Source organism: Pseudorasbora parva, chromosome 18 (assembly GCF_024679245.1).
Source record: "Pseudorasbora parva isolate DD20220531a chromosome 18, ASM2467924v1, whole genome shotgun sequence".
NCBI classification, from domain to species: domain Eukaryota; kingdom Metazoa; phylum Chordata; class Actinopteri; order Cypriniformes; family Gobionidae; genus Pseudorasbora; species Pseudorasbora parva.
The window spans coordinates 22389758-22417686 of record NC_090189.1 but is presented as its reverse complement, the minus strand read 5'-3'; the positions used below and the strand labels follow the sequence as shown (position 1 = coordinate 22417686).

General features: G+C 41.0%; 1 protein-coding gene across 10 annotated transcripts in view; it reads left to right on the top strand.

Annotated features, from left to right (window-relative positions):
- The window catches only part of igsf9bb (immunoglobulin superfamily, member 9Bb), a 157933-nt gene extending 130431 nt beyond the window's left edge, over window positions 1–27502 (top strand). For 8 of the 10 annotated variants that reach the window (XM_067424458.1, XM_067424456.1, XM_067424454.1 and 5 more), the window contains 3 exons: window positions 4116–5753; window positions 10872–10999; window positions 17454–27502. In XM_067424458.1, coding sequence (XP_067280559.1) covers window positions 4116–5753; window positions 10872–10999; window positions 17454–17668 — 1981 coding nt within the window. In that variant the 3' untranslated portion in view covers window positions 17669–27502. Of the gene's footprint in view, window positions 1–4115; window positions 5754–6767; window positions 6814–10871; window positions 11006–17453 lie in introns of those variants that run through there. The other 2 variants (XM_067424459.1, XM_067424462.1) reach the window with 1 other exon arrangement.
- Window positions 27503–27929: the final 427 nt, after the last annotated feature.

Genomic DNA, 27929 nt, shown 5'->3' with positions numbered 1-27929 from the left:
TCTTTCTGTATCATCGTATGTCTTTCTGTCTGTCTGTCTGTCTTTCTGTATCATCGTATGTCTTTCTGTCTGTCTGTCTGTCTTTCTGTATCATCGTATGTCTTTCTGTCTGTCTGTCTGTCTTTCTGTATCATCGTCTGTCTTTATGTATCATCGTATGTCTTTCTGTCTGTCTGTCTATCTTTCTGTATCATCGTCTGTCTTTCTGTCTGTCTGTCTTTCTGTATCATCGTCTGTTTATCTGTGCGTCTGTGTGTCTGTCTGTCTTTCTTTATCATCGTCTGTTTATCTGTCTTTCTGTCGGTCTGTCTTTCTGTATCATTGTCTGTTTATCTGTCTGTCTGTCTGTCTGTATCTTCGTCTGTTTATCTGTCTGTCTGTCTGTCTGTCTGTCTGTCTGTCTTTCAAGCAACTTCCATGATTCCATACACACAAAATTGACAGTGTAGCTTAAATAATGGTTCACACATTAAGCCCACAGGCTGCTAAGGGGTGGCTTGCACTGTATTTCATGTGTCTTATTCACCCCCATAATGTTTGTTTCAGATTTCTCCCTCCCAAGCATCTGAACCACTGCCTGTATGTCACCAACACACCCTTGCACACCAGAGGTTAACGGCCAGCAACTGGTGGTCCTCTGTTCAAATTGCTTTTTGTTTGTTATGTATTGTTTTGTTAGTGGATTTAACTTAATGGTAAATAAATGGTAAACATTGCACAATCTAGGTATATTGTGAAGCTTATGCACTTTGTGTTGTTATTTGGAATAGCTTTTACAGTGAATGGTAGTAGTAGAATGAGCTTTTAATGAGATATTCTGTGCCAACACAGTATGAACCGTGGTATTGTAATGCCTGACAATCATTCTTGAATGCTCAGTTTAATTAGTCCAGAAAGATTGTAAATGGTGTGACCTAAAATAGCAACTATTAGTTTGTATGATTTTTTCATGTACAGTAGAATCTGAACTGATTCTCAGTTTGAAGATTGTTTTAACTCATTATGAAGTTCCAGGAGAAATTTGTATGCAAGGCAAAGTAAAGAAAGAGACGGTTCCTTTTGTTAGCCTCTCTACAAGGTTTGATACCATCTTACCGATTGCGATATGAGGTCATTATCTTTCATCACAATATTTAGCAGGACAACAACTTGAAATGAGCAGCTGATAAGGATAATTACAGTTAAAACACTCTGAATCTTGATGTTTATTAATGTTTGTAATCCAAAACATGTTTACTCTTGCAAAATGAAAGCACATTCTTGTTGATAAGCAAACAAGTCAATATCTGATCAAATCTGTGTTTAGTTTTCTTTTCATTCTCTTAACAAACATTGTATATTATGCCTTTAAACATCTCTGAGAACAACGGTGAAAAGTTTGGACTTTCGCTTACTGAAGAGTGTGTATTGTGTGTTCCCTCTTTCTTGGCTCGGGCAAAGCCTGCTTAATAGTGCACCGTATTGTTGCTTGGAGCAGCATAACGTCACTGCACCTGAATGGTGGTCATCAATAGGCAGTTGCCATGGAAACCAAGCTCCGTCACCGCAGCCATTACAAGCGAAAGTGCATGTTGTAATGATTCAGCAAAAACAAAGCTTCAGCCATTACATGTACATTTGTTACTGAATAAAGTATTATGGCTCCAAAATTCCCTGATTTACTCTCTTCTTTTCTGGACTATGCTTGTTATTTCTCGTTGTTTGGTCACATGAATACTCTCAGTTGAATGTCTTTGAAAATGTCACCTTCTAAGACTCATTACTTTGGTATGTTGTATACAATACTCACACAAACAAACACAAATTATTTTTTTTAGGAAACAATAGTGTTAAAACTGAATTCATTATGATATTCAAACAGTGGTGACTGGAGAGTATAAGGCCTTAACAAGGATGTTATGACAAGATATAGCCAGAAAAAAAGAGTGAAGATTAGAGCACAAAATGGCTTTATTTTAAATGTAACTTAATTTCTCTGATAGGTTTCAGGGTGAAACTTCTGAGGCCTAACATTACAGTGTAAATGTTTTCAAGACCATTGTCCTAAATACCATTTTTCAATCTGATTTGAAAATAACGAATTGTTTCTAATATGTAAGGTAACATAAAGATGGCTCGAAAAGATAAACTTGTAAATAGTCTAAACCATAGGCTACATTTAGCTCCCAACATGACATCATGACTTTGCGTAAACATAGACGCCACTTTCTAAAGGCAAGTGGCGTGTTATCTGTAAGTTACGCATTTTGAGCTATCCGCGTGTATGTCTACGCAGTGTTATTCCGCGTACGTCTACGCCTAAACGAACCATCATCTCCGCGTGTACATCTACGCTGTTTGATTCTGCCAACCTGATCTCACAGAATTAATATTTATAGACTAATTTTATATTTTGGAGCAACTAACTCCTAAAAAACCTAAAAAATGTACAGTCACATGTATTTATTGCAAAAACGGACCAAAGAACAGTATAAAAGTATTAGCTCATGTTGCATTCCAGGTCTTCTGAAGTCATACGATATCTTTATGTGAAGAACAGAGCTGATATTAATGTTTTAGTCATTGAAATGATGATCGCGCCCCTTTGTGAAAGGAACACACACGCACTCGTTAATATTTCTGATTCAAATGATACACACAAATTTAGAATGACGCGATCGGTCACGAGACACACGAGAGCCACTGGCAATTTACAATCAAAGCTGATGTAATGGCACAATTGGTCACGAGACACACGACAGCCAATGCTGTCAAACCTGACCTGATGTTTCTTCAGGCGGCAATATTTGAAATGTATTATTAATTTTTGGCGGATGGACTCGACGTTCTGATCACTTTTGGGGATTTTCTTCCCACAAATCAATCGTTTGGCCTCAGAACACTTGGAGTATTTTTACTTTCTGAATACATTGTGCCTGCAGTCGTATCTGCCTGTTATATCCTGTTTTTTATAATACACAAATGGGTAGGTTTAGGGAAGAGTTTGAGTTACGCTCAAAATGTGTCTGAATATGTGTGTGTGTGTGTTTGTGTGTGTGTGTGTCCACAAGGTAAATGGATTTATAAACATACAAAATTATGTTTTTTGAAAATGTAAAAATGCAGAATGTTTCTTGTGATGGGTAGGTTTAGGGGCTGTGTGTGTGTGTGTGATGGGTAAGTTTAGGGGTAGGGGCAGTGTAGGGGGATAGAATGAAACGGCGTTGATAAACATGCTAAAAAGCGATGATGCGTCTTTATAGCATGCCAAAATGGCATACGAATTGGCGTGTCATACAGACACCATTTCATGAGATCAGTCTGTAGCTCCCATGTTTGTGACCTTAAAGTAAACAACCCAGTTCAGTGATAATTCTGATTAATGCTGACATTCTAACACCCAAACGCAGAAAGATGCACAGGGGTCAACTGATTATCAAAAAAAAAAAAAAAAATTGAAAGATATTCAAATGACAGATTAGTTTTTCACACTTCATTGTATCAATATCAATGATAGAGATAATTTCAATTCAAGAAAATAAGCATATATATATATATATATATATATATATATATATATATATATATATATATATATATATATATATATATATATGCACTGTTGGATTTTTTAGTTCACTTTATGCTACCTTTTGTCACTTTGGAAGTTGCAGGCGTATCCTAATGCTGGACCATATGCTAGAAATCCCAAGGTTGGACCCCAAGGGTCATCACTATTTGAGCAACTCATCTTAGGTCACTCTAGTGTGTCCTTATAAAAGTGTTTTATTTTTTTTAATTTGTATCTAATTACCAAATTTATATTTACCGTGTTTGTTTAAAAAAAAAACATATTTTCATGTGCTATGCATAAGTTTGGTATGTGAGGTACCTTGGGTGCATTTGACAAGAATCTTATACACTGTGTGTTGGTCTAATTTTGTGCATTGGATGAATCCTCTTCATGTATGTTTGAGTCACAGGTATTTATGCCCATAATGTAACAGATGAGGCCTTTTCTGGACATCATCAAATTTATTACACAGTCCAGCTGTCTATGATGTATTTATACCTGAAACTACAATGTCCATGACTCATCATTTATTCTTCTTTCTTTTTCTTTCCCATTGTTATAGGTCATCTTCTGGAAAGATAAGTCCAGAAAGCGTCCACTCCATAGGACCTCCTTCAGAGTCTTCAGAGGATGGTTTACGAGCTAAGAAGTTTCCTCAAAGTCCTGCCAAGGAGAAGGAGTTGTCCTTATACAAGAAGACCAAGAGAGCAATAATTAGCAAGAAATACAGCGTCTCTAAGCATGAAGCGGAGGCTACCACACCCATCGAATTAATTAGTCGTGGCCCAGATGGGCGCTTTGTCATGGATCCTACAGATATGGAAACACCAGTTAAGGCACGGCGCATTGAGGGCTTCCCCTTTGTGGAGGAGTCTGACCTGTACCCTGAATTTCGACAGTCAGATGAGGAGAATGACGATCCGGGGCCCATGCCACCTATGATGGCTACACTCAGACCCCATCAGATCTCCCCCATTTCTTCTAGCCAGGAGTCTTACTTGCAGCCCCCAGCCTACAGTCCCCGCTTCCAGAGGCCCATGGAAGGCATGACTATCATGGAGACCAGTCGACTCCAGGCCACAGGTCAGATCCGTGGTGCTCCTCACTTCCGAGCCTTTTCTCATGGCCAGTTCTACAGCTATTTGGGAAGTCCAGGGGAACCCGAGCCTCCACCCCCCTTCTACATGCCGGACACCAGCCCTCTCAGCTCAGTAATGTCTTCTCCTCCTTACCACCTGGAGGGACCTTTCGGCCATCCCACCATCCCCGAGGAAATCGGTGAGGGAGAGATTCAGCATTATGCAGTCTCTGGCTACACCCTTCCTTTGGCACATCCCTCCACGCGCTCTCCAGATATCTGGCAACGACCTGATTTCACCTTTGCCACCATTGAGGGTCCTCATTTTATTTTTCCACCCCCACATCCTTTGCATCTTCATCCGGAACCTCCCCTTCCTCCCCCTCTTGTACTTCCTCCTAGTTCCCTGCAGCCCTCCACCCTTCAAGTATCTCCTTACCCTGGTATCCTGCAGCTGGAGGCTCCAAAGAGCCGCCCCGGCAAGTCTCCCAGTAAGGTCAAGCCTCAGGGCCTTCCAGCCAAGCGTTTACCTATGCAAGAGGCACAGAGTCTAGGGCAGCTAAGACACACAAGCCACGGTATGGGTGTACCGGTATTGCCTTACCCTGACCCAGTGTCTCACATGGTTGGCCCAAGCTCGTTCGGAAGCCTGGACACCCGATGGTACGAGCTTACACCCAGGCTTAGCCCCAGGCAGCCCCGTAGGATGGAACCCAGCATGGTTGTTCTCCAACCATCCCGACTCTCACCTCTAACTCAGAGCCCTATTAGCTCTCACGAAGGCTCACCGGAGATTGTAGTGCGCCCCAGGCCCCGTCCCAGTGTCATCCAACCTCCAATCCCTCCCAAGATGTCTGAGATCACCCTTCAACCTCCGTCTTCAGCTAGCTTCTCTAGGAGGTCCTCCCCATCCTCCTCTCCTGCTCAAGGCCAAGGTAGCCGAAGGGCAAGTCCCAGCTACCGATCCCACATGGCATTTGCCACCTCAACAAGCTATCCGTCACAGTCCCCTTCACCTCCTGTAGAAAGCAGCAACATTTTTGGGCAGATGCCAACCCAGAGGAGGACTGAGGAGGAGATCCTTCCATCAGAACCCTCTCCACCCCAGTTATCAGCTTCAGGGTAGGTGCACTAGGCCTGTAGCGTGTAGATTGATAAATCATGTACCATCTGGCCTAAGTGTAACATCAAGGACCTTTCAGGGGTCTCAATGCAGAAATAACCACACTTTTGATTTTAGAGTAAAGCTACAGTTTGCTCACATGGGCAAAGTTATTTTTTTGCTGCTTGTCTTAAGCTTGTTTTAGTAATGTTAGAACTCATGCTTTCATAGATACACTGCCCCAGATGCCTTACATTATTCAAAACCATTCAAAACCATTTTCTACATAGACAAGTCGTGCTATAGTTTTCTATGTCACTAATACTGCTTTTCATGTCAGACATCCAAATTTCATTCATAAGGTCTGTGAAGCACTTTAAAGCACTTGTCTTAAAACCAAAGTGAGCAACTAACCAAAAAAGGCTGTGGGGTAACAGATTCCAAGTCAAGACTTGATGAATTATTTGCTTCACAGACATGGTGACAGACCTTTTAGGGCTACGTGTCTGGAGAGGTTCTATTTTAAGTCTATTTAAAATGCAATAACGAAGCCCCTAAAAAGCCTGAAATCAGAGGGACACCACTACAGGATCTCTCAGCCTTTCCATTCACTGTCATGCTTTACCCTGCCTTTCACCCAACAGGAGGAACCCCACATGTGCAATAAAATTGACCAATCCCAGTCCAAATGAAGCCCACTGTTTTGACTAACTCCAGGCTTTTTAGGACGACTCTCAGAATGTTTGATGTGGAGGCTGAGGTTGGTGTGTCCAGCACAACAGGCACAGGGCTCCTTTCTTGTTCCAAAGTAACCTGACCGCATGGTTGCCTTTTCCACACTCCCCCCTCTCTCCCACCTCCTGTCACCCAGGTCACCCCAGCTCTAACTGCCAGGGGGAGGCTTGTTGGGCGAATCGTGTTGCAGGGACTGTCTGCTCTCATCTGTTGCAATGTCGTCATCATCTTAAATAGGGCATTTGGTCATTCTTGATGACTCCTCGAGTCTTACCTGCTTTGTTTTTGATTGATCTCAGCTATCTGGGCAGCGTTGTTGTGACCAGGTCCTCTACACCGCAATAGGTAAGGGTTGGATCCATGTCTGAAAGGGGGGGGCAGCAGGTGGGGCTTTTATTCACCTCGTCCTTTAAAGGGGAATACAAGTCTTTGGGTCTTGCTTTCCTTTTGTTTATTACCTAGTTTTTTTTTTTTTGTTAAGTTGTGTTTTATTTTTTATATTTATTTTCAGATAGCCACACATTTTAGTTCTGCAGTCTTGAAGCCTATATGCATTCTGTTCTTAGTATGCATATGTATGTTTCCCAGTTATTGATTAGGAAACCCAGCACATACCCTTTTGGTCAACACAACCTCATGCTTGAGACGCAATAAAAATAAAATGTCAACACCCGACAACCTGAATATTGATTCTGTGAGAAGCTGCCATTTAAAAAGTCTTAATGGTTTGAGATTCATGGTGATGCTTTCTGTTTATAAAATAAATCTGCTTAAAAACAAATTAAAGGAAGTGTATGTAAGAATGTGGCCAAAACTGGTACTGCAATCAAAAAAATTCAAATGACTCTAGAGCCGTGTATACCTCTCTCTCTCCCCCACCCCCCTGACTCAAGGTTGCCAGATAGGCTGCAGGATCCAGCAGGAACGTTTGTAGCTGCAGCTGTGGTAACTAGAGCAGAGCTGGCAACCCGGATGCCCAAACACTACTCACTTCATGATTGGTCGATAGGCGGAGGGCGGAGCTTCAGGCCAAAACACAACATGTCAATATCAACATCAGTTGAGGGCTGCAACAACAACTTTTAACTACTGACAACTGACAACTACTGTTGTCAGTGATATAAGTATTTGAAATGAACATGATTTCTTAATGTCTAGTGACATATCAGGGCCATTTTATGATTCATTGAAATAAATTTCTTACATACAGTTCCTTTGAGGTTTTTAGTCAATGACAACTAGCAATGGCTGGAAGTTTTAGCTCGACCTGGATAAAGTTGACCATTCATTAGGGACGTCTCAAGCAAGAGTTGCATGTTATACTTCATTTCAGGTAGGTGCTTTTTATTGCTTGAAACAAATTCAAGTGATTTACAACCCATTAGACTTGCACAGACACCTTGTATGATTAAACACAATTTGTTTTGCATAATCATGATTGATCTAGAGTACACGCAGTGTATGCGTAAAACTGCACTTGTTTGGACTGCAGAACACATTTCACAATCATGTGAAGCAAGTTTTCTTCCAAAACAGTTCCCGCACTTCCTTTACAATGGGGAAAGAACTATTGGCACCAGAAAATCCTCCTTTTTAAGTTGTGGCTTTCACCCAATGAAGTGCTTTTCCAGAGTATTCCCCTTTAAAGTTCTGTTCCATGTGCAAAATGCCATGCATGCCATTGCTAAATATTGCTCTTCAGTTGAAAAAACAAACAAATATCTGAATAAATTCTTGTTACATTTGTTGTCCAAGTGCTTTGTTTTATTTTTCATTATGTGACTGTTCCCAAGTAGCCATTTTCCCCTCCCGCCATCTCTCCCCCTGTCAGCATGGTGAAGCCCATTGTAGACAGTATTCATGTCTATGAGCACATTTCTGACAATGCTTTGTCGCTGAGCTGTGATTTTCCCCCTCTACTAATGGCCTTTAATTTCTCTCGGCAGCCTCAGCAGAAGGACGGCCCCTCTATAATGCTATTTCTGTTATTTTATTGTGCCTCGTGAGAGCTGTGTGTGCGAGCGTGTGTGTGTGTGTGTGGGGGGGGGGGGGGGCAGATTATGCGGGCTGCCAGTTTAAGTGCCTCCATACTGTATTTGGATGGGAAGACTACAAACTTAACTGTCTGAAAATGGATTTGTAAAGCTTTTTGTATATAAATGTTTTTTGTACATTTTTTTAAAGTACTTTACCTCTATAGTTTTATTATAATACAGTCCCTGACAAAAGTCTTGTCGCTTATCTATTTTCTAGAAATACCTGATATTAACCTGACTTTTAATTAATTAATTGGTGTTAGAAATAGCTCATATGAAAAGCTAAAACCCTCCCAAATGATGTTTAATGCACTGAAATAAATCATTTTCATAGAAAAAATAATTATCATTTAATCAAGACAGAAAGGTCAAATTTTGGCAAGACAAAAGTTTTGTCGCCTATACAGAAATTGAACAAATTTACTGCAAATACAAAAATATGTCAGCAAATTAAGTTGTGGTGCTGTGAGATCCAAATTTAATATCTTGTATGACTTCCATGAGCTTGAAGGACTGCATCCATGCGGTTTGGCAAGGATTCATACAATTTATTGATGAAGTCATCAGGAATAGCTAAGAAAGCAGTCTTGCATGCCCCTCAGAGTTCATCAATATTCTTTGGTTTCGTCTTCAATGCGTCCTCTTTCATCCTTCCCCACATATGCTCAATGATGTTCATGTCTGGTGACTGGGCTGGCCAATCCTGGAGCATCTTGATTTTCTTCGCCTTGAGGAACTTTGATGTGGAGATGGAAGTATGCGATGGAGCACCGTCCTGCTGCAGAATTTGGCCTCTTTTATGGTTGGGAATAAGAGGTAGCTAAGATTTCTTGGTATTTTAGACTATTGATGTTGCCTTCCACCCTGCAGATCTCTCGCACACCCCCATACTGGATGTAACCCCAGACCATGATTTTTCCGCCACCAAACTTCACTGTTTTCTGGGTGAATCTCGGATCCATTCTGGCTCCAGTAGGTCTCCTGCAATATTTGCGGCGACTGTGGTGTAATTCAACAGAAGATTCATCTGAAAAATCCACCTTCTGCCACTTTTCCAGCGTCCATCCTTTTAGCAGGCTGTGGGCCTTGGCAAATGCCACACGGTTTTTCAATTGTCTTCTGTTTAGTGCTGGCTTCTGGACACTGATTCGACCATGGAGGCCATTTCGAGACAGAATCCGACAAACAGTTCTGGTTGACACAGGGACTTCAGGTGACCAGGTCTCGTGGAGCTCTGCTGCAGTGGAAAATGGGCTGGCCTTGGATTTTCGAGCCAACAAACGGTCCTCTCAAGCAGTTGTCTTGTGGGGTCTGCCTGACCTGGGCTTGTCAAAAATGTCTCCAGTCTCATCAAATCTTTTTTTAATCCTCTGTACTTGACGCTGAGACACATTGAAGGTGTCTGCCACATCAGCAGTGGATCTGGTCTTCAGCCTCTTGATAATCAAAACTTTAGTCTCAGGGTGAATCTTAGGCATGTTTGCAGAGGTCTAGTTGCAGTTGATGTGAAGGTCTAGCGTACTGGGGTTCTTTTTATACACACTTGAGACCTAATTGATCCATTATTAGTCACAGGTGAAGCTCATATGACAAGGTGACAACATCTATGTCTTTGCAAAAATTGACTCAATGGGCTTTACCAAGCTGTGAATATTAGAATACTTTTTGAAAGTTTAGTTTTTCACTGAAACATTATCACAAAAGCTGGTGGGATTAAAATGAGCCATTTCTTGTAAAAAAATCTTGATTAGAAATATATTTCAGCGGCACTTTAGGTCAATTTGTACACAAGCGACAAGACTTTTGTCAGGGACTGTATGTATTTAAGTATTACCCCAATCTATGTCATGATTTCTCAAAATATTTCTCTTTAAACAGATACATACATAATGTTGCCATATTGAGGTACTGTATACATTTTAAAACAAATTTCATTTCCTAATAGTATATGATAAAATATTTACAGTTTGCCTACCTGTTGTATAAATTTGACAATTTTATTCTGTTTAAATGTTGATCTCTAGTTGATGAAAACTTGCCATTCAAAAGAGTTACAAATGTAATTTTGGGCAGGAAATACCTAAAAAACAAACAAACAAACAAAAAAAACCCTTAAGTATACCTCTCTTTCCACTCAAATAAATGTTTTGCATCATATCTATCATGCTTAACTGGACCATGCCTGGACCAGATCATTTGAGTGCAAAAGATTCATGGGTAATCTGAGTTGCTTGTAGGCCTGCACTAACAACAGTAACTTGAGCAAGGCCATGTGGTCACTACTATGACCAGTTTAATACACATGGCGAGCCACCGCTTTACCAGTCCCCTGTGTGACGGCTTTGCCTCTTTTTGCTCTCTGTACAGAAAACGTCGAGGTGCACCAAGTGGCTCTGCAGGGTCTGAGAGGATAGAAGCACTGAGATATCAACGAGTGAAAAAAGTCAAGAAAGTTGGCATCAACAATAACAACTCCAAGACCAGACGAAAGACAGGTGAGAAACAAGTCAGAGGCTACACTCTTAAAAATAAAGGTTTTTAAATGGTTCTTTGGCAGTGTGTATGGTTCCAGGAAGAACCTTTAAAATCCAAATAACCTGTCCATTGCACTAAAGGTTCTTTGTAGTACAAAAAGGTTCTTTAGACTAAAATGGTTAGAATGGTTATTTAAAGAACCTTTCACAGAACGGTTCTTTGGGAAACCAAAAATGGATCTTCTATGGCATCACTGTAAAAAACCCATTTTTGGTTCTTCTTGGCACCTTTATTTTTGGGTGTACTGTAATTCATAATAAGCCTATTATACAAAATAGCATGTGCATTTTATCATAAACACGATTTCCATTACAAAACCTAGTTCTATGAAAATAACTCGGAACATCATAAGTGACTGATTTACGTAGCTTGGGTCATTATGGCACAGCCATTATGTTGGTAGCATGCCTATGATACCTTAAATTGATGTCAATTAGTTCTGCTTCAGGACCCATATTTTATATTGTCATCCAGTAGCGACAGCGAACAAATACATGCTTATGGTAATAGCAAGCATATCAAATTTGAGCTGCATTTTTTTCAACTTTGAGTAATTTTGTTTATTAATAAATTAATTTCATGCAGCCTGTCCATGTAGGCATCTGCATGTTTTTGCCTCTACCATGTGACAGATGATTTTGCCTCAAAATATTATAGATTAGACACATATCCTTTAATCACTGATAATGTTTGATATGTTATTTGGTATACTGTTCAAAAGTTTGGGGTCAGTACAATTATTTATGTTTTATTTGTGAAATAATTATTAAAACTATTCAACAAGGATCAATTCAATTGATTAAAGGTGACAGTAAAGACATTTGTAATGTTACAAAAATTCTCTTTCAAATAAATGTTCTTTCAAACTTTATATTTATCAAAGAATCCATTTTTGCATTTTAAAATCAGCATTTTAGAATGGTTTCTGAAGGATCATGACACTGAAGACTGGAGTAATACTGGAAAATTCAGCTTTACCATCACAGAAGTAATTATTATTTTAAAATATATTAAAATAGAAAACAGGTATTTCTGATCAAATAAAGGCAGTTTTGGTGACCATAAGAGAATTCTTTTCAAAAACCTTACTGGCCACAACACTTTTGAACACTATATTTTGAACATTATCATAAATCTTCTTAAAGGGATAGTTCACCCAGAAATGAAAATTCTGTCATCTTTTACTTGACCTTGTGTTTTTCCAAACTTTTTTGAGTTTCTTTCTTCTGCTGAACACAAAAGAAGATATTTGGAAGAATGTTTGTAACCGATAGGTAGATCAACCATTCACTACCATAGTAGGGGAAAAAAATACTATGGTAGTGAATGGTTGCTCTATTTGATTTGCTACAAACATTCTTCCAAATATCTTATTTTGTATTTAGCAGAACAAATAAACTCATGCAGGTTTGGAACAACATGAGGGTAAGTAAATTATGACATAATTTTCATTTTTGGGTGAACTATACCTTTAAAGCTTAAAATAGTCCTACAAATAAAATAAAAATAGTTGTATTACTATGTATAACACAACTGGCCTAGCAACAGAACACTTACAATATTACTACTAAGAGATAGGAGGGAACAGAGACGTACGTCGGACATACCGACAAATCGGGATTACTACTATGAACCCTATCAGCTTCGAGTTATAGAAAACAGGCCAATGAACATTGGCATGCTTTGCACATTGCACCCCGCCCTGCGGCGCGGGTATGAAGCGGAAGCAATCGCCACGTACTGTTGTTTTTCACTGAGGAGCCGAACTAGTGACTCAGCCTGCAGTGATGGTACAGCAACTGTGGCGACGGGACGTACGTCTCCAATCCCTCCTTCAGGGAACGAGGGTTACCATACATAACCGAGACGTTCCTGTTCAGTCGGTCACGTTCGTCGTACGTACCGACGAATTGGGATCCCTTTGGAAACGCCACAGTTACTACCACTTCCAGTGCCCTGTGAGAGCCCCTCAGACCCCGTCTGTTCTGGGCGGGAAAATTCACGCAGGGAGAGTCACGCTGTTGTTCCGCAAGACCCACACAGCAGACTATTGGATAACACTGGGAAAGCGTGCCCGGGGGGCTGCTGCGGAAGCCACATCATGCCCAGATGGAGTTACCATGTGGAGAAAACACGTATGGACTGGCCGCGGGCAGTCAACATTCGGAAGTCCCAGGGCTGGCCCCAGCCATTATAGGCGGGGGAGCAACACCAACTGAGATGGGAGAGGGAAAGACACAGGCTCGCCGTAGGGAGCCGTACCGTGGAAGAATACACATATGGGACCGCTGTGGGGGTCACAACATATGGAACCCAGTCTAACACAAGTTCCACAACGCATACAAGTGTTAGACCTGGCGCCAGATAATCCGCCACATGACTGCCATGGGTTGCGGAGGACTCGACAGGGTTTGCCATACTGGAAAACTCGACTGGAGAATATAAGCACACATATCCGTTCCATGGGGAAGGGAGTGGCGCAGCAAGCCAACATTTAGAACGGGCACATCGGTGTTACTGACTATGGGATGTGAGTACACGGGAAGATACCGGCTCTAGACGCAGGCTATAGAATCTAGTGAATGTGTTGGGTGTTGCCAAGCCCGCAGCTCTACAAATATCTGTCAGCGAGGCACCACGAGCCAACGCCCAGGAAGAGGCCACACCCCTAGTGGAGTGGACTCTAACCCTGAGCAGGCAGGCCACGTCTTGGGATTCGTACACCAAGACGATGGCATCCACTATCCAGTAGGCCATCCTCTGCTTGGAGACAGCCGTTCCCTTCTGTTTGCCTCCGTAACAGACGAAGAGCTGCTCTGTGGTCCCAAAGCTTTGCGTTCTGTCCACATAGATCCACAGAGCACGGACGGGACAGAGAAAAGCCAGGGCTGGGTCTGCCTACTCTGAGGGCAGCGCTTGCAGGTTTACCACCTGGTCCCGAAAGGGAGCGGTGGGAACCTTGGGCACATATCCAGGTCTCAGGATCACGTGAGAGTTGTCCGGCCTGAATTCCAGGCTAGATTCGTCAACCGAAAATGCCTGCACCAGAGACAGGTCCCAAGAGGGTAAAGAGGGAGGGCAAGGCGGATTTAGTCTCCTTTCCCCCCCTCAGGAACCTGACGATCAGGTCGTGCTTCCTTAAGGACTCTCCACCTACCAAATCGTGATTAGTGGCGATAGCGGTAACATAAACTTTGAGGATGGAGGGAGACAGCCTTCTCTCCAACCCGTCTTGCAGGAAGGAAAGCACGGCTCTGACCGAACATCTTCGGGGGTCTTCTCAGTGAGAAGAGCACCAGTCAACGAACAGGTTCCACTTCAACGCATAGAGGTTCCTTGTAGAGGGTGCTCTAGCGGAAGTGATGGTTTCTACCACAGCCTGTGGTAGGTCACCTAGTACCTCCGCGTCCCGTCCAGGGACCAGACATGGAGTTTCTAGAGGTCCGGACGCAAGTGCTAGAGGGTGCCCCTTCTCTGAGTCAGGAGGTCCTTCCTCAGAGGAATGGGCCAAAGAGGTGCTATCACGAGGAGCACTAGTTCAGGGAACCAAGTTGGGCCAATACGGAGCTACCAACAGGACCTGCTCCTCGTCCTCCCTGACCTTGCACAGTGTCTGTGCGATAAGGCTCACTGGGGGAAATGCATACTTGCGTAGGCCCCGGGGCCAGCTGTGTGCCAGGGCATCCGTGCCGAGGGTCCCCTCGGTCAGGGAATAAAACAATTGACAATGGGCCGTGCAAACAGGTTCCGGAGCTTCAAACAGGTCTACTTGCCAGAGCGGCTCCATATCAGCTGGACCACCTGGAGATGGAGTCTCCACTCTCCCGGGAGCACTGGCTGTCGTGAGAGCTCATCAGCTGCATGATTGAGCAGGCCCGAGATGTGAATGGCACGAAGCGACCTCAGATGCTTCTGACTCCATAAGAGGAGGTGGCGGGCAAGTTGTGACATGCGACGGGAGCGTAGACCACCTTGTTTATTGGCCGCAGTGCTGTTCGTACGGACCAGAACATGCTTTCCATGTAGCGGCTTTTTGAATTGGCCCAGCAAAAGACAAACTTTTGGAAGGCCTCATCCACAGACCCGAAAATGCAAGCCCGTTGTACGTGGCACCCCAGCCGGTCAAGGATCAGCCAGTCGTCGAGGTAGTTGAGGATGCGAACACCACACTCTCTCATGGGAGTAATGGCCGCCTCTGTGACTTTCGTGAAGACATGGGGCGACAGGGACAGCCCGAAGGGCAGGACTTAGTACCGATATGCTCGAACACAAAGCGTAGGAACGGTTTGTGTCGAGGGAGAATCGAGACATGAAAGTACGTGTCCTTTAGGTCGATCGCTGCAAACCAATCTTAGGGACGAATGCACCTGATGCGTTTCTGCGTTAGCATTTTGAACGGCAGCCTGTGAAGGCACCGGTTCAAGAACCACAGATCCAAGATCGGCCGTAATCCTCCACTTTTCTTGGGTACAATGAAGTACGGGCTGTAGAAGATGCGTCCTTCACCAGTAGGACTGCGATCTCTACCTGAAGCACAGGTGGGCCCTCCTTTGACACAGAGGTAAAGTGGACACCCCTGAACTTGGGGGGAAGCCGGGCTAACTGAATTGCATAGCCGAGTCTGATGGTACGGCTGAGGGGCGCGATACAGTGAGGAGGCCGCTTGTGGGCGTCCCGTGTGCCCCCTGCTGCTGATTAAAGAGGTGCCTGCGGGTGACAAGGCATGGGAGCATCGAACACGGCCAAGTGTGCTCGCTTGGCACCCAGAGATTTTAGAAACTGCTCTTTTTGTGAAGTTTTAGGCGGAACACAGATTGAATTGTGACATAAGGTATCCCCCGGCCCTTCTTCTCCTGCAGAGCAGTCTTCTCCATCTCTGGGCAGTCCGTCTCAGGGTCTCTTGCAATAGCACCTGCCAGCTGGCTTGGCAGCGGCCTGAGCGGGCTGGACGTCCTTGCCTTGAGGGCAAGGTCCGTCGCCGTCCTGAGCTCACAGAGGAGCTCTGGGCCAGGACTACCCTCATTTATGTCCATGAGTGCCTCGGCTTGGTGCATCTGGAGCAGCGCCATGGCATGCAAGGCGGACACAGCCTGGCCACAAGACCTGTAATTCTTCACAGTCACACTAGAAGAGAACTTACAGGCCTTGGAAGGAAGCCGGGGGTCCCCACGCCAGTTGGAAGCAGTCAGCAGACACAGTTGCATCGCGACGGCCCGCTTCACCGGCGGGAGACCCTCATATCCCCTGGCCTGCCCTCCGTCAAGGGTAGTGAGGAGGGAGGAGCCACCAGGTCTGTTTCTGGCACTGAAATTTGTCTTCCACGACCTAGTGAGCTCCTCATGCACCTCCGGGAAGAAAGGCACCGGGGCAGGATGCTGAGAAACAGTGCGACCCACCCCGAGAAACCAGCCATCCAACTAGAAGGCTCGGGACGTGGTGGAGGGTTCCACTCAAGCCCGACCTTTTTGGTGGCCCAGGAAAGCATAGCCGCCAACTCGGGGTCCGACTCTTTACGAAATTTGCTCTTTTGTGAGGAAAATTGCTCTTTTAGTGCTGAAGCACCCAGGGATCGACCGCGGCAGAATACAGGAGTATAGTGCAGCCTGTATCTGCTCTCACCAAAGGGAACCGTCCCACCGAACTAACTGTGTGTGTGTGTGTGTGTGTGTGTGTGTGTGTGTGTGTGTGTGTGTGTGTGTGTGTGTGTAATGCTCAGTCTACTGTAAAAACAGCAATTTCTCTTGCAGCAGTGAGCTCGCGGCCACGCTGTTCTTATGCCGTCTGGCCAGCACAAGAGCGATCTCCCCGGCTCACGCTTTCTCTCTCTCTCTCTCTCTCTCTCTCTCTCTCTCTCTCTCTCTCTCTCTCTCTCTCTCTCTCTCTCTCTCTCTCTCGCTGATGTCTCAGTAGAGGCGGTCGAATGCTTCATCAATGCCATTCGGCTCCGAAGTGAATGACAACAGTGCGTGGCGATTGCTTCCGCGCCGCGGGGTGTGTTGTGCAAAGAATGCACGCCAATGTTCATTTGCCCGTTTTCTATATCTCAAAGCTGATAGGGCTTATAGAAGTATCCTGATTCGTCAGTACATCCAGCGTACGTTGAACGTGACCGACTGAAAAGGAACTTAAATCTTCTGGTCATTTTCACTACAGTCGATAACCATGATGCAAGATGGCACCAGTTGCATTTGTACAGAAGTGAGCAAGTACGTGACGTTAAACAAGACATGAAAGTAGTACAGGTTTCAGTCACGAGATGAATTGTCTGATATACAACGGTGCCATGAGCTATGACACATTTTAGGGCATATGACATCTGGATGGTGCTATGACCAGTCAGAGAGACCTGTAATATTTTGTTATCATCTCTCTCTTCACTTTCATCTGTGCTCCTCTGTCTTGCTCTCAATACAGGTGTGACTCCCTCTCAGACCCAGCAGCCCCACACCTCTCAGGTCCTCCAACCAGAAGAAGCTCTCTACCTCCGTAAGAAGAAGAAAAAGTTGACTCGCCAGGACCCGTACGCCCGCTTCTCCGCTCTGCTGTACCGTCGCCCGCCCCGAGAAGACCAGAAAGCCATTTTGGCTAGTATGGACACAGCAGACCCAGACCACGCCACTCTCCTCTGAAGTCCCAGATATTACAGGCCACGCTCTCCCCAAACTCTGAGCTCCTTCCACCTTCGCTCAGCCAGCCAACGTCTTCATGTCCACACCGACTCCAATGGTTTACTCCTCTTCTCTGTTCCGTTACACTTAATGTATCACAAGAGAATACTTGTGTTCCAAGGTTTTGCTCCAGTTCATTTACCTCAAATTCAGAAAGATCGATCAAAAAATATGTTATATGCTTCATCTTATCTTTGGGATTTAGTGGCTCTTATCAGACGGTGAGTCAGATAAGAGGACAGCTGTCAAGCTTCTGTTTTATTGTGCCGATAGTCTCAACCGTATCTTGCAATAGACTGCAGGGTTCTCACAGGTATTGCTTAAAATCACCACAAGACTAACACAGTAGTAGTTAGCCATCAGAATATTCTTGTATTTTCAGAATATTCTTGTAGTAAAAATTTAGATTAGCAAACCATTCATGTAAAGTAAAATGTATAGCACTGTTCAAAAGTTTGGGGTTTTTGAAAAAAAGTCTAATGCTCACCAAGGCTGCATTTATTTGATCACAAATATAGTAAAAACAACACTATTGGGAAATATAACATTTTGAAATTATGTTTTTCAGTTATTATTATGGTAGTATATTTGATATATAATATATTTATTTGATGGGAAAGATGAATTTTCAGCATAATTTCTCCATCCTTCAGTGTCATGTGATCCTTCAGAAATCATTCTAATATGCTGATTTGCTGCTTAAGAAAAATATTGTTAAAAACAGTTGTGCTGTGTAATATCTTTGTGGAAACCGTGATACATTTTTTCAGGATTCTTTTATAATAGAAAGTTAAAAAAAACATAATTTTGTAACTTTATAAATGTCTTTACTGTTGCTTATGGTCAATGTAATGCATCCTTAATAAAATATTTAATTTCTTTAAAGTCTTACTGACCCTAAACTTTTGAACTGTAGCATATGAATTTGTAACGTATATTAGCAAAGTAATGTTTCAAATTTTTAAAGGCACTATAGCGACGTTATTAGACATATTATGTGTGCATTTAATATGTTGTTAGTGTCTCTATTTGCATACTAACACTGATACACCATGTTTAAGGGAAAAACGCTCTTTTACAAAGCACAACATCTGTTAAAGAGACAGTACAGGCAGAGACGCAGGCTTGGATTGCAACGGCAACCACTTGAATAAGGGAACATTTTTTCCAATGCAATTTTTGATAAACATACGAGTACTTACAGAAGCTGCTGTATCAGGTTTGAACACAAACTTGAAGCACTGAAGCAAAACCTTGGTGTCTACTGTGAGTGACATTTTTAGTTTACACCAACCTCACTTCTCTTGTTTATCAAGCTATATTTGGAAAGTACTATAGTAATGCCAAAAATACTACAGCTTCCTTAATCAATAAGACTATAAAGTGTACTGTACTGTGAGGAGGATAGGATTTTGTGCCATAATATACTATAGTATTTTTGTCATCAATATGCGATGCCCCCTTACATTAAAAAAGGCATACGTCAGCCTTAATAGGGCTCCTAAATGCTTGTTCCTTTTGTGTTTGTTAGGGTTTTTCTGTTTAAATGACAAAAAGAAAAGAAATCTACTGCCTTTGTAGGCCGTTATCGAGCCTTTTTTGTTTCGTTTGTTTTATTCTTTGGTTAAACCAGAAACGGCAAATCAGCGCCTGTCTCTCTCCTCTGTGAAGACCATTGGGGGGAAATCTCTTTGGGATGAGAGGGCTATTCCCAGCGGCCAAAGGTTTTTATTGTTTCTATCATCCAACGGTGCTTCTTTTCTACAGAAAGACATGTATTTTCACTGTCTAAACAGACATACCTGGGCAAATGTACATTTTAGCGTGCTAGCCATTGTCAAAGGGGGATATAATGGCCGTCAGACGAGAGGTGGCATGTTCTGTGTCTTATCACTTGTACAGATGTGCAGTCAGCTTGTACATTTGAAAACTGTCTAAAAATGCATCAAACGGCTGAATGTTGTACTGTTTTTTCAGCCTGGGAAACGCTTTTAAATCGAAAAGCAAGTGAAGTCTAACCCTTGACCTCCAAAGCGCAGGCTAAATGGGTTATGGGGGTGTGGTTTATTGCTTAGCCCCTCCCATTGGCCAATCACCACATTATAGGCATTTTAACAGCCTACATAAGGTGCTATCAAAAGTCTTCAGACTGAACTCTGTTAATATTATATCATTAATGTGATCTTCCATCAGACAATGGCTGCTGCATTTTTAGTGCGGTCACATTAGCGAAGTTTCGACACAATTTCATGAGCATAAAAGCGTCCATTATCAATAGTGTAGCGATTATGCATCGCTCACACAGTAGTCAATGGGAATTTGTGCGATTGGGTATTTCTCTTAAGGGTGAAAAATTTCCCCACAAAAAAGCTGCTGGGTTTGAAAGTTACTTCTGTGTGAAATGTGCTTCATTCATCACCACACTATAGACAATGGAACTTTTTTATATGCGATATTTCGCTCATGTCACCGCACCTTGTCTCCTGAACACCTCAGTATTTGATGTTTTAGGATTGTAACACCATCCTGCATCTGTCTGATAAGCCTTGATAAGTGCGGTCACATCTACTGTTGTTTGTAGAAATTTAGAAATGGACAATGGCCCCTTTCCCTTGCGAATTCGCCCAAATTTTGCTATTGTGACCGTCCCTTTGCAATCTGCTGTGGCGTTTTGAGGGTCATCAATGATAGTGGCATTCATACTTTACCAGCGGAGCGTTAAACTTCAGCGAGCGTTGGTCTGCTGTTTTGAGAGCTGTGGAGCATACAAGTTGATTGGTAAAGGGAAGCAATGTTGTAGCTGCAGCTGCCGTGTGGTGAAGATTATTTCATTTGTCGGGATGTAACGTTAGTTTACACATGACAGACCATCAAAAAGGTCAACCTTTGTGGAAGATGCAGATTTGGATTAGGGGATTGATTGTTGAAGAGAACACCATTTTAAGCTTTTAGCGATTCAGAGCTTGACACGTTTTACTTAAAGGAACACTTCACCGTTTTTAGAAATAGGGCTTATTCAACTTCTTTCCTACATTCATTTAGATATGTGGGCAAATGCATTTTGTCTCAGTGCATGCATTGTTTCTATTTGGCAGGGTCGCCTCTAGCTTAGCTTAGCATAATGAATGGAATCCTATGTTGCCAGCTAGCATGTCCCAATTAAAAAAGTGATCCAAAAAAAAGCAAAGCACTGCTACTTAGGCACAGATATCACGCAACACATTGCGATCGCTCAACAGCAAGAGGACGTGAGGATGAGCCGTGATATATCTGCGCCCAAGTAACAGTGCTTCGTCTGTGCTTCCTCATAATATAGTCCCAAGTCAATATTTGCCTACGAAATCGCCTAGTCTTAATCTCCATCGCTATTCGTACTCGTTATGAATACGCAGGCCACAAGAAGAAATTAAGTGTTTTATTTTTATCACTTTTACTCGGGACATGCTAGCTGGCAACATAGGATTTCATTCATTATGCTAAGCTAAGCTAGCGGTGACCCTACCAAACTAAAACAATGCATGCACTGAGACAAAAAGGCATTTGCCCACATATCTAAATGTAGGAAAGAAGTTTAATAAGCCCAATTTCTAAAAATGGCAGAGTGTTCTTTTAAAGTCGTGCCGTGAGACCTGCTCAGATTGCCGAACTGTGATTGAGCCGTCTCATTTGTGCGTTGTGTCGAATGGCTTTACATTTTGAGCATTCATACTTGTAACTATTGTTTTATTTGTAAATCAAGTAATGAGATTAGATGAGACCTACTTGCTAAAGTTAGGTATTCTATTCTAAAGTTAGATGTGTCACGAGACACTGTTATAGGTAGAGGCGACTGATCATCTCGTTCAGTTGGGAGATGTGCTTATCTAAGTATTTTTGATCCATTTCACTGGGCAATTGTCAAATATGGTGCTTTCTAAAAGATATACAACTATTTAATTATCTAAATATTGTGTTCCTTTTTTATTTAAAGCCTTCATACAAGAGAATAATATCGAAATGAATATCCAAAATGCTAGGAATGTACTGTAATATGTCAAAAAAAAACTGTATATAATATAATAGCATATATTGCACAATGTATTATAAAATTTTAGTAATTTTGAATAAATTGGCCAATATATGCACGTAACAGAATATATTGATATAAAACATATTGTCATATTTTGGATTCAGTTTCTAATCTTACTTTTTCATGAGGGTTGGAATGCATGAGAGCATTTTTGAGCCAAAATAGCTATTTACGTGGTGTAAATGTTTCAGTCCACTTACATTCACTCTCACATTGGATTTGCAGCTTGTTTTGTCGGTTTCTAATGATGAAAGTTTTCTATGTCTAAACTCGAAAGGATACCGGTCTAGCTCAAATTCTGCTTTGCAGGAGAACTTCTGCTACTGTAGCATCAATTGTTGAACAGATTGGCTAACTCTAGTGTGGCCAGATAGATGAGCTGTTTGGGGATTTTGAGAGGTGATTAATGCGAACTTGATTTGACTCATGGGCGGTGTAAGATGAGATTCATTGTAACAGACTCTTGACAAAATTAACCTTTGTCTTTTTAGTAGCATTATAGCCATGGTAGAGATTCATTCAAGCATTAGTTGAATTATTTATTACACTGTACTGCCTTTATATGCCATTTATATCCACACAATATATAATTACTTTTGACAAAACATCACAGCTTAGCATTTTTCCATTCCAGATCATTTTCTGAGGTGCATAATTTTTAAATAAAAACATCTTAGTAAATCTCTGTTCCTTTGTTTTGATTGTGAATAAATCATCTCATATTTTAGCAGCATTTTTCACTTTGCATCTTCCATTTTGTTTTATTCTGATGTTTACATCACATTCACATTTATGTTCTGAGCAGACACTTGCTTACCAAAGCAACTTTCTTGTAGAAAGTGCGGATTTTGCAGAACTGGCAAGTACCTGAATATTACTATTTATCTTGAATGATGCTTTACTTAGGCAAACTGGATTTAGCTGGTCTGTTGATTGTTTGGTTGCAGAAGATGTTTGAATGCTGATTTATGCCACCATTGGTACGCACTTTAGCTGTTTGCTTCCAGTCGGAGTAAAGACGGCTAAAATGTTTGGGATGGAAATTATGTTTAGAGATGTGTAGAGAAGTTTTTAAGTCTAACCCTGTTTTATTAGATACACATGTTTACATAATAAGTATTTCTTACCTTTTTAGCATGATTTTGCTGAATGTTACTTAATTAATGATTTATAATATGAGTGGAACAAGATATGACATTTATTTACTTACACAAATAATAATTATTATTATATAATTATATTTATTACCGTTATTTAAAGGCTCACTATGGGAGAGACACTTAAAGATACATAATTATATCATCATTTACTCGCCTTCATGTCGTTTCATACCAGTATACAACACAATGAAAGTCAAAACAACATTGAACCCCATGAGACATTTTTTAATATCTTCTTTTGTGTTCCACAGAACAAAAAACAATACAGGTTTGGAACAACATAAGGCTGTGCAAATGATGAAAGAATTCAACTTTTTTGGGGTAAACTGTCCCTTTACCTCAAAGGTTATGACATTAAAGGCACAATATGTAAGACTTTTGGATTCAAATGTCCAAAAACCACTAGAACAATGTTATACTTTGTTGACTTATTATCCCAATGTTTTCAAAATGTTTAAATCCAGAGAAATACTGGGAATGTGTCTGTGCATCACCTATCAATGACATCATAACCGCGTTACCCTCGATTTCAACGAAAAATAAAATCCTTGGTTTTATTTTGTAGAAACCATGGAAACACCAAAGATGATTTGATATATTATGTGTTTTATTAGACAGGTGAGCAACTTTTTGAATGCATTCATCGACAGAAAACTAATCATACAGCATTACACAGTTAGTCTTATTTTCTTGATTTACCGCAAGTACCATGTTTTTCCATGCCTAATATCGATCTAGCTTACTGCAGTACACAACAAGTGTCTAATAGAAGCTACAGAGTGAACGCATAGAGTAGCATTATAACATAACTTTCCGCTCACACAAATGTATCTAATTTGATAAAACAGAGCTGTGTTACTCAACATACGCTTAACCGGAAGAAGCAGAAGCGCTCGTCTGCGGCATAATTAAAGCTCCACCGCTGTCGGGCCGTGTGTCACGCTCGTCTCTCATTAGCAATCGCTCCAGGGGCCTCGTTCCGCTCCAACAGCTTTCAGCCCCACCCTGCTTTATACTACAGTAACGTTAATAAATCTTTAATATCCCACCGGATTCTTCCCTACCAGTTGCAGAGGTGAAGACAACAACTCCCATGATTCTACAAAATCAAGGTGTCTTCAAGCTACACCTTTGTCTTGTATAAGCGACCTCTAGTGGCGGAAATTTACATATTGTGCCTTTAAATGTCATTTTTCTTCATCGGCCTAAAAGAAATAGGAACATGTTTGATAGTTTGTTGAATAGAGCAATGACATTATTTCACGTGCACTTTCAAAGATAATGTGACACAAACAATGCATTGCACACCCAACACAGCCTTAAGCAACATTTTAAATAGTCTGAGTGGATGAAATTCAGAATGCTTTACCCCCTAAAATGATCCATAATGTGTGTTCATTTATTTCCATTTGTGTCTATTCATGACAGTTGCAGATCTTTTGTGCAAGTGTACAACACTTTTCCTGATGATGCCACTAATGAGTTAAACTAACCTACAAGTTAACCTCTCAAAAAATGACCTCTTATAGTTTATCAGGGATACAAAGAGCATATTAATTACCATGCTGCTCATCGTTTTGGTACACAGTCTCAGATTGAGAGGGAGAAAGCATGGAATCAGCACAATGTAGAGGATGAGAGGGAGTGTGGCGGTCATTTGCTCACGTGGCACTTAGTGCACCATGAGCCTGCAGGAAACACATAGGGTTTATCAGGACACCAGCTCCACAGCGCACGCGCGCACACACACACACACACACACACACACACACACACACACACACACACACACACACACACACACACACACACACACACACACACACACACACACACACACACACACACACACACACACACACACACACACACACACACACACACACAAGGTGTAAATACAAAAAAAATGCAAATCATGCAATATATATTTTTTGTAAATGAGATTGTGCTACACTGTGGTTGTTAATGGATGAGTGATCACTTATGGTCTGTCAGTAGTTTATGGAAACATGTAGCAGGCCTTCACTTTCAGATATCTTTAAAACTATTAGAGATGGAATATATTATAAAACACAATGATTAAAAGCCACACATGCTATTAGAATCGGAAACCAAAATGGATGGAGATATCTACTGTTTTGCTTTTTTTGTGCCATTTTCTGTTTCATTTTCATCTAAAGCTCTGGTTCAAGCAATACAAAATCAAATATAAAGAAAAAAATGTGACAACACAATGTACAGTGACAGATAAAACCTATATTAAAGTGTTTCATCGTCATTTTCAGGGGAAGCACGCGCTGAATGTTATTTCATAAATGATTCGTGCTCATTTTCAGAAAACCTCATTAATGTAAAACGAACAATGTGGAATACGTATATTGTCATGATCATTTGCCACATATAGAAATCTATCACTCGCACATTTCTGTTCACAATGACCATGACCATTTACTAAATTCGGTGTGTCTGATGAGTCTAATCATGCAGTTCAATATACCTGCAGAGATGGATTTTTGTTACATAGTCCAGCTACAGTGCTGTTTGACCAGTCAGCACAAGATCTTGTGTCTGCTGACTAAAATTGCGTTTGACGGTATGTTGTTGGGGGTAGGGTGTGTGGCACCTGCAATATGTATAGCAGCACAGTCCAAGATATATGTATTCTGTATTCTTATAGTCAACAGACTGTACCAGTAGAAATATTTTGACAGTGTACTGTATGTATAAATAACAGATATTTATAGTTACGTAATAAAGGTGAATTGGGGAATCTTTAATTTTGTACTGCGAGAAAATCCGAGAAGATTTGTTCTAATTTAGCTGTCTTGTTTATGGAGAAACACAGTATATGTTCTTTCTGCTGTTAGATGCTCCTGGTAGCAAGGTGTGGTCATTAGCGAAATAGCAGATGATGCAAACTGCTTTTGTAGTAGGTATGTATTCTATGTATACCGTAACATTTTCTAGAGACCTCAGTGTGGTGTGTAAGCAGCCATACCATTGAACATATCATGACTTGGTGCTATTGCTGATCTATTTTGTGGTCCAGACCGGAGACAACTCTGCGCCTCACATGTATCATCACTGAGCGATCTTTCCTGTAGATTTACGAAGAAAAGGAGAGAGAACCACACATTAATACCTGAAAAGTGTGCTTGGTTACATGAATGTGCTACCAAAAACTAGACGAGCTTTGAGACTTGACGTAAACACACCTTGGGAAAACACGCTTGAAATATGAGAGGTTATAGCTATGGTTCAAAATAGTTTTGTTGGTTTCGATTTGGCCAGTTTTAAAAAAAAATATATATATATATTTTATAATTCTATTTGGTTTTTATTTGTCAATCAACGTTTTTGTTGTTGGCCTACATTTTATATTTTTATTTATGTATATTTATTTAACTGTAGAACAACAATATTAACCCTTTTGGTAGCCTCAACATGTATGTTGATGTAATGTCTGCACCATCACTGTCTCTTAATTTCATTTATAGAATCATTTGCAGATTTGCACATCACAATATGACCTCATTCAGAGTCAATCAAGTGGTACTGATGTGCCATTATTTTGCATTGATGTGGGTTTCTATCCATATGCTGTACACTGTCAACATTTGCCTCAGAAACTAAAGGAGTTAAACATGACATTGCAATCTGAGAGCATATATGTGATATTTCAATATCATTAAAGGAACAGCTGACCCCAAAAATACAATTCTGCTATCATTTACTCACCTTGATGTTGTCATGATATTTGAGCTTTGACAATTGAGGTCGAGTAAAGGATACATTCTTCATTTTTTTGCTGAACTACGTTTTCAAGTGTGTCATTTTTTTAAAATTCTGCATTACAGGATGAATGTTATCTAAAATGTCGAACAACATATTAAGGAATGTGGGAATCTGCTTTGTTCTGTATCATTTATTCCCATTTGTATTGTTGTCACTGCTGTTCAATAGCTTTGCTGTATTGTTTTGATGTGCTTTCATATGTTTCAGATAAATGAAATTTCAAGCGGCACCCATAGGGTTAACTCTGCTTACCTCTCTTGTATCTCTTGTACAGTGCTCTTATTAATTGCACCGTTCTTTAATGGTTGTCCTTATGTTATGAGTTTCAGATTCCAATCGATATTTTGACTGGAACTGTTTTTCGTTCTCCAGTAGATCTAATTTGACTTACAGATACACAACCTCAGATGAATGAAGCAAGGAAATGATGCTAGGATGTTGTTGCTTTAAAAAGAGAATCAGAGTTGCTTTACTCATCAAGACTAAGGTTATAGATTTTACATATAGTTCACATAGAATAGATACAGTAAGCAGAGCTGCCAAGTATATAATAAAACAATTGCAGTAATAACAAAACAAAAAAAACAAAAAAAAAAAGGGAAAAAAAGACTAACAGTAGAAGATACTGACCTCACCATCATCACTTCGGTTCACATCACCCAGTGCTGGTACAGCTCATTGACATTTTAAGATGCTAGACCCATGTATTTTTCCCCCCTGCTTCAAAAATGTTTTGTATTTTGAGATAATAAAAGAGACAAGAAAATTACAGCAGATTTGTGTGAGCTTTGCTTATGTATATGAGACTGGGGGCTATTGTAATTTTTTATTTTTTTTAATTTACCTTACTGTACCTGTTATCTTTTGGTGTAAGAAACATGTGCCAAAAAAATAATAGAAATATTAAACTATTTTACATCAGGACAGACAAGATTGTTCTATTTAATTTGTTTTAACAATGAAATATTATCAGTCATTATCAGTCCTAAACACTAAAGCAGGTTCTCAGACCCTAATTGCATAATTTATAAAGATAAAACCTTCAACTTAATAAAAACAATAATAAAATAAAAAATAAAATGATGCATCATTTCAAGAAACTTTGTAGTAATGTCCTGACAGAAGGACAATGTTTATATATATATATATATATATATATATATATATATATATATATATATATATATATATAAAGTTT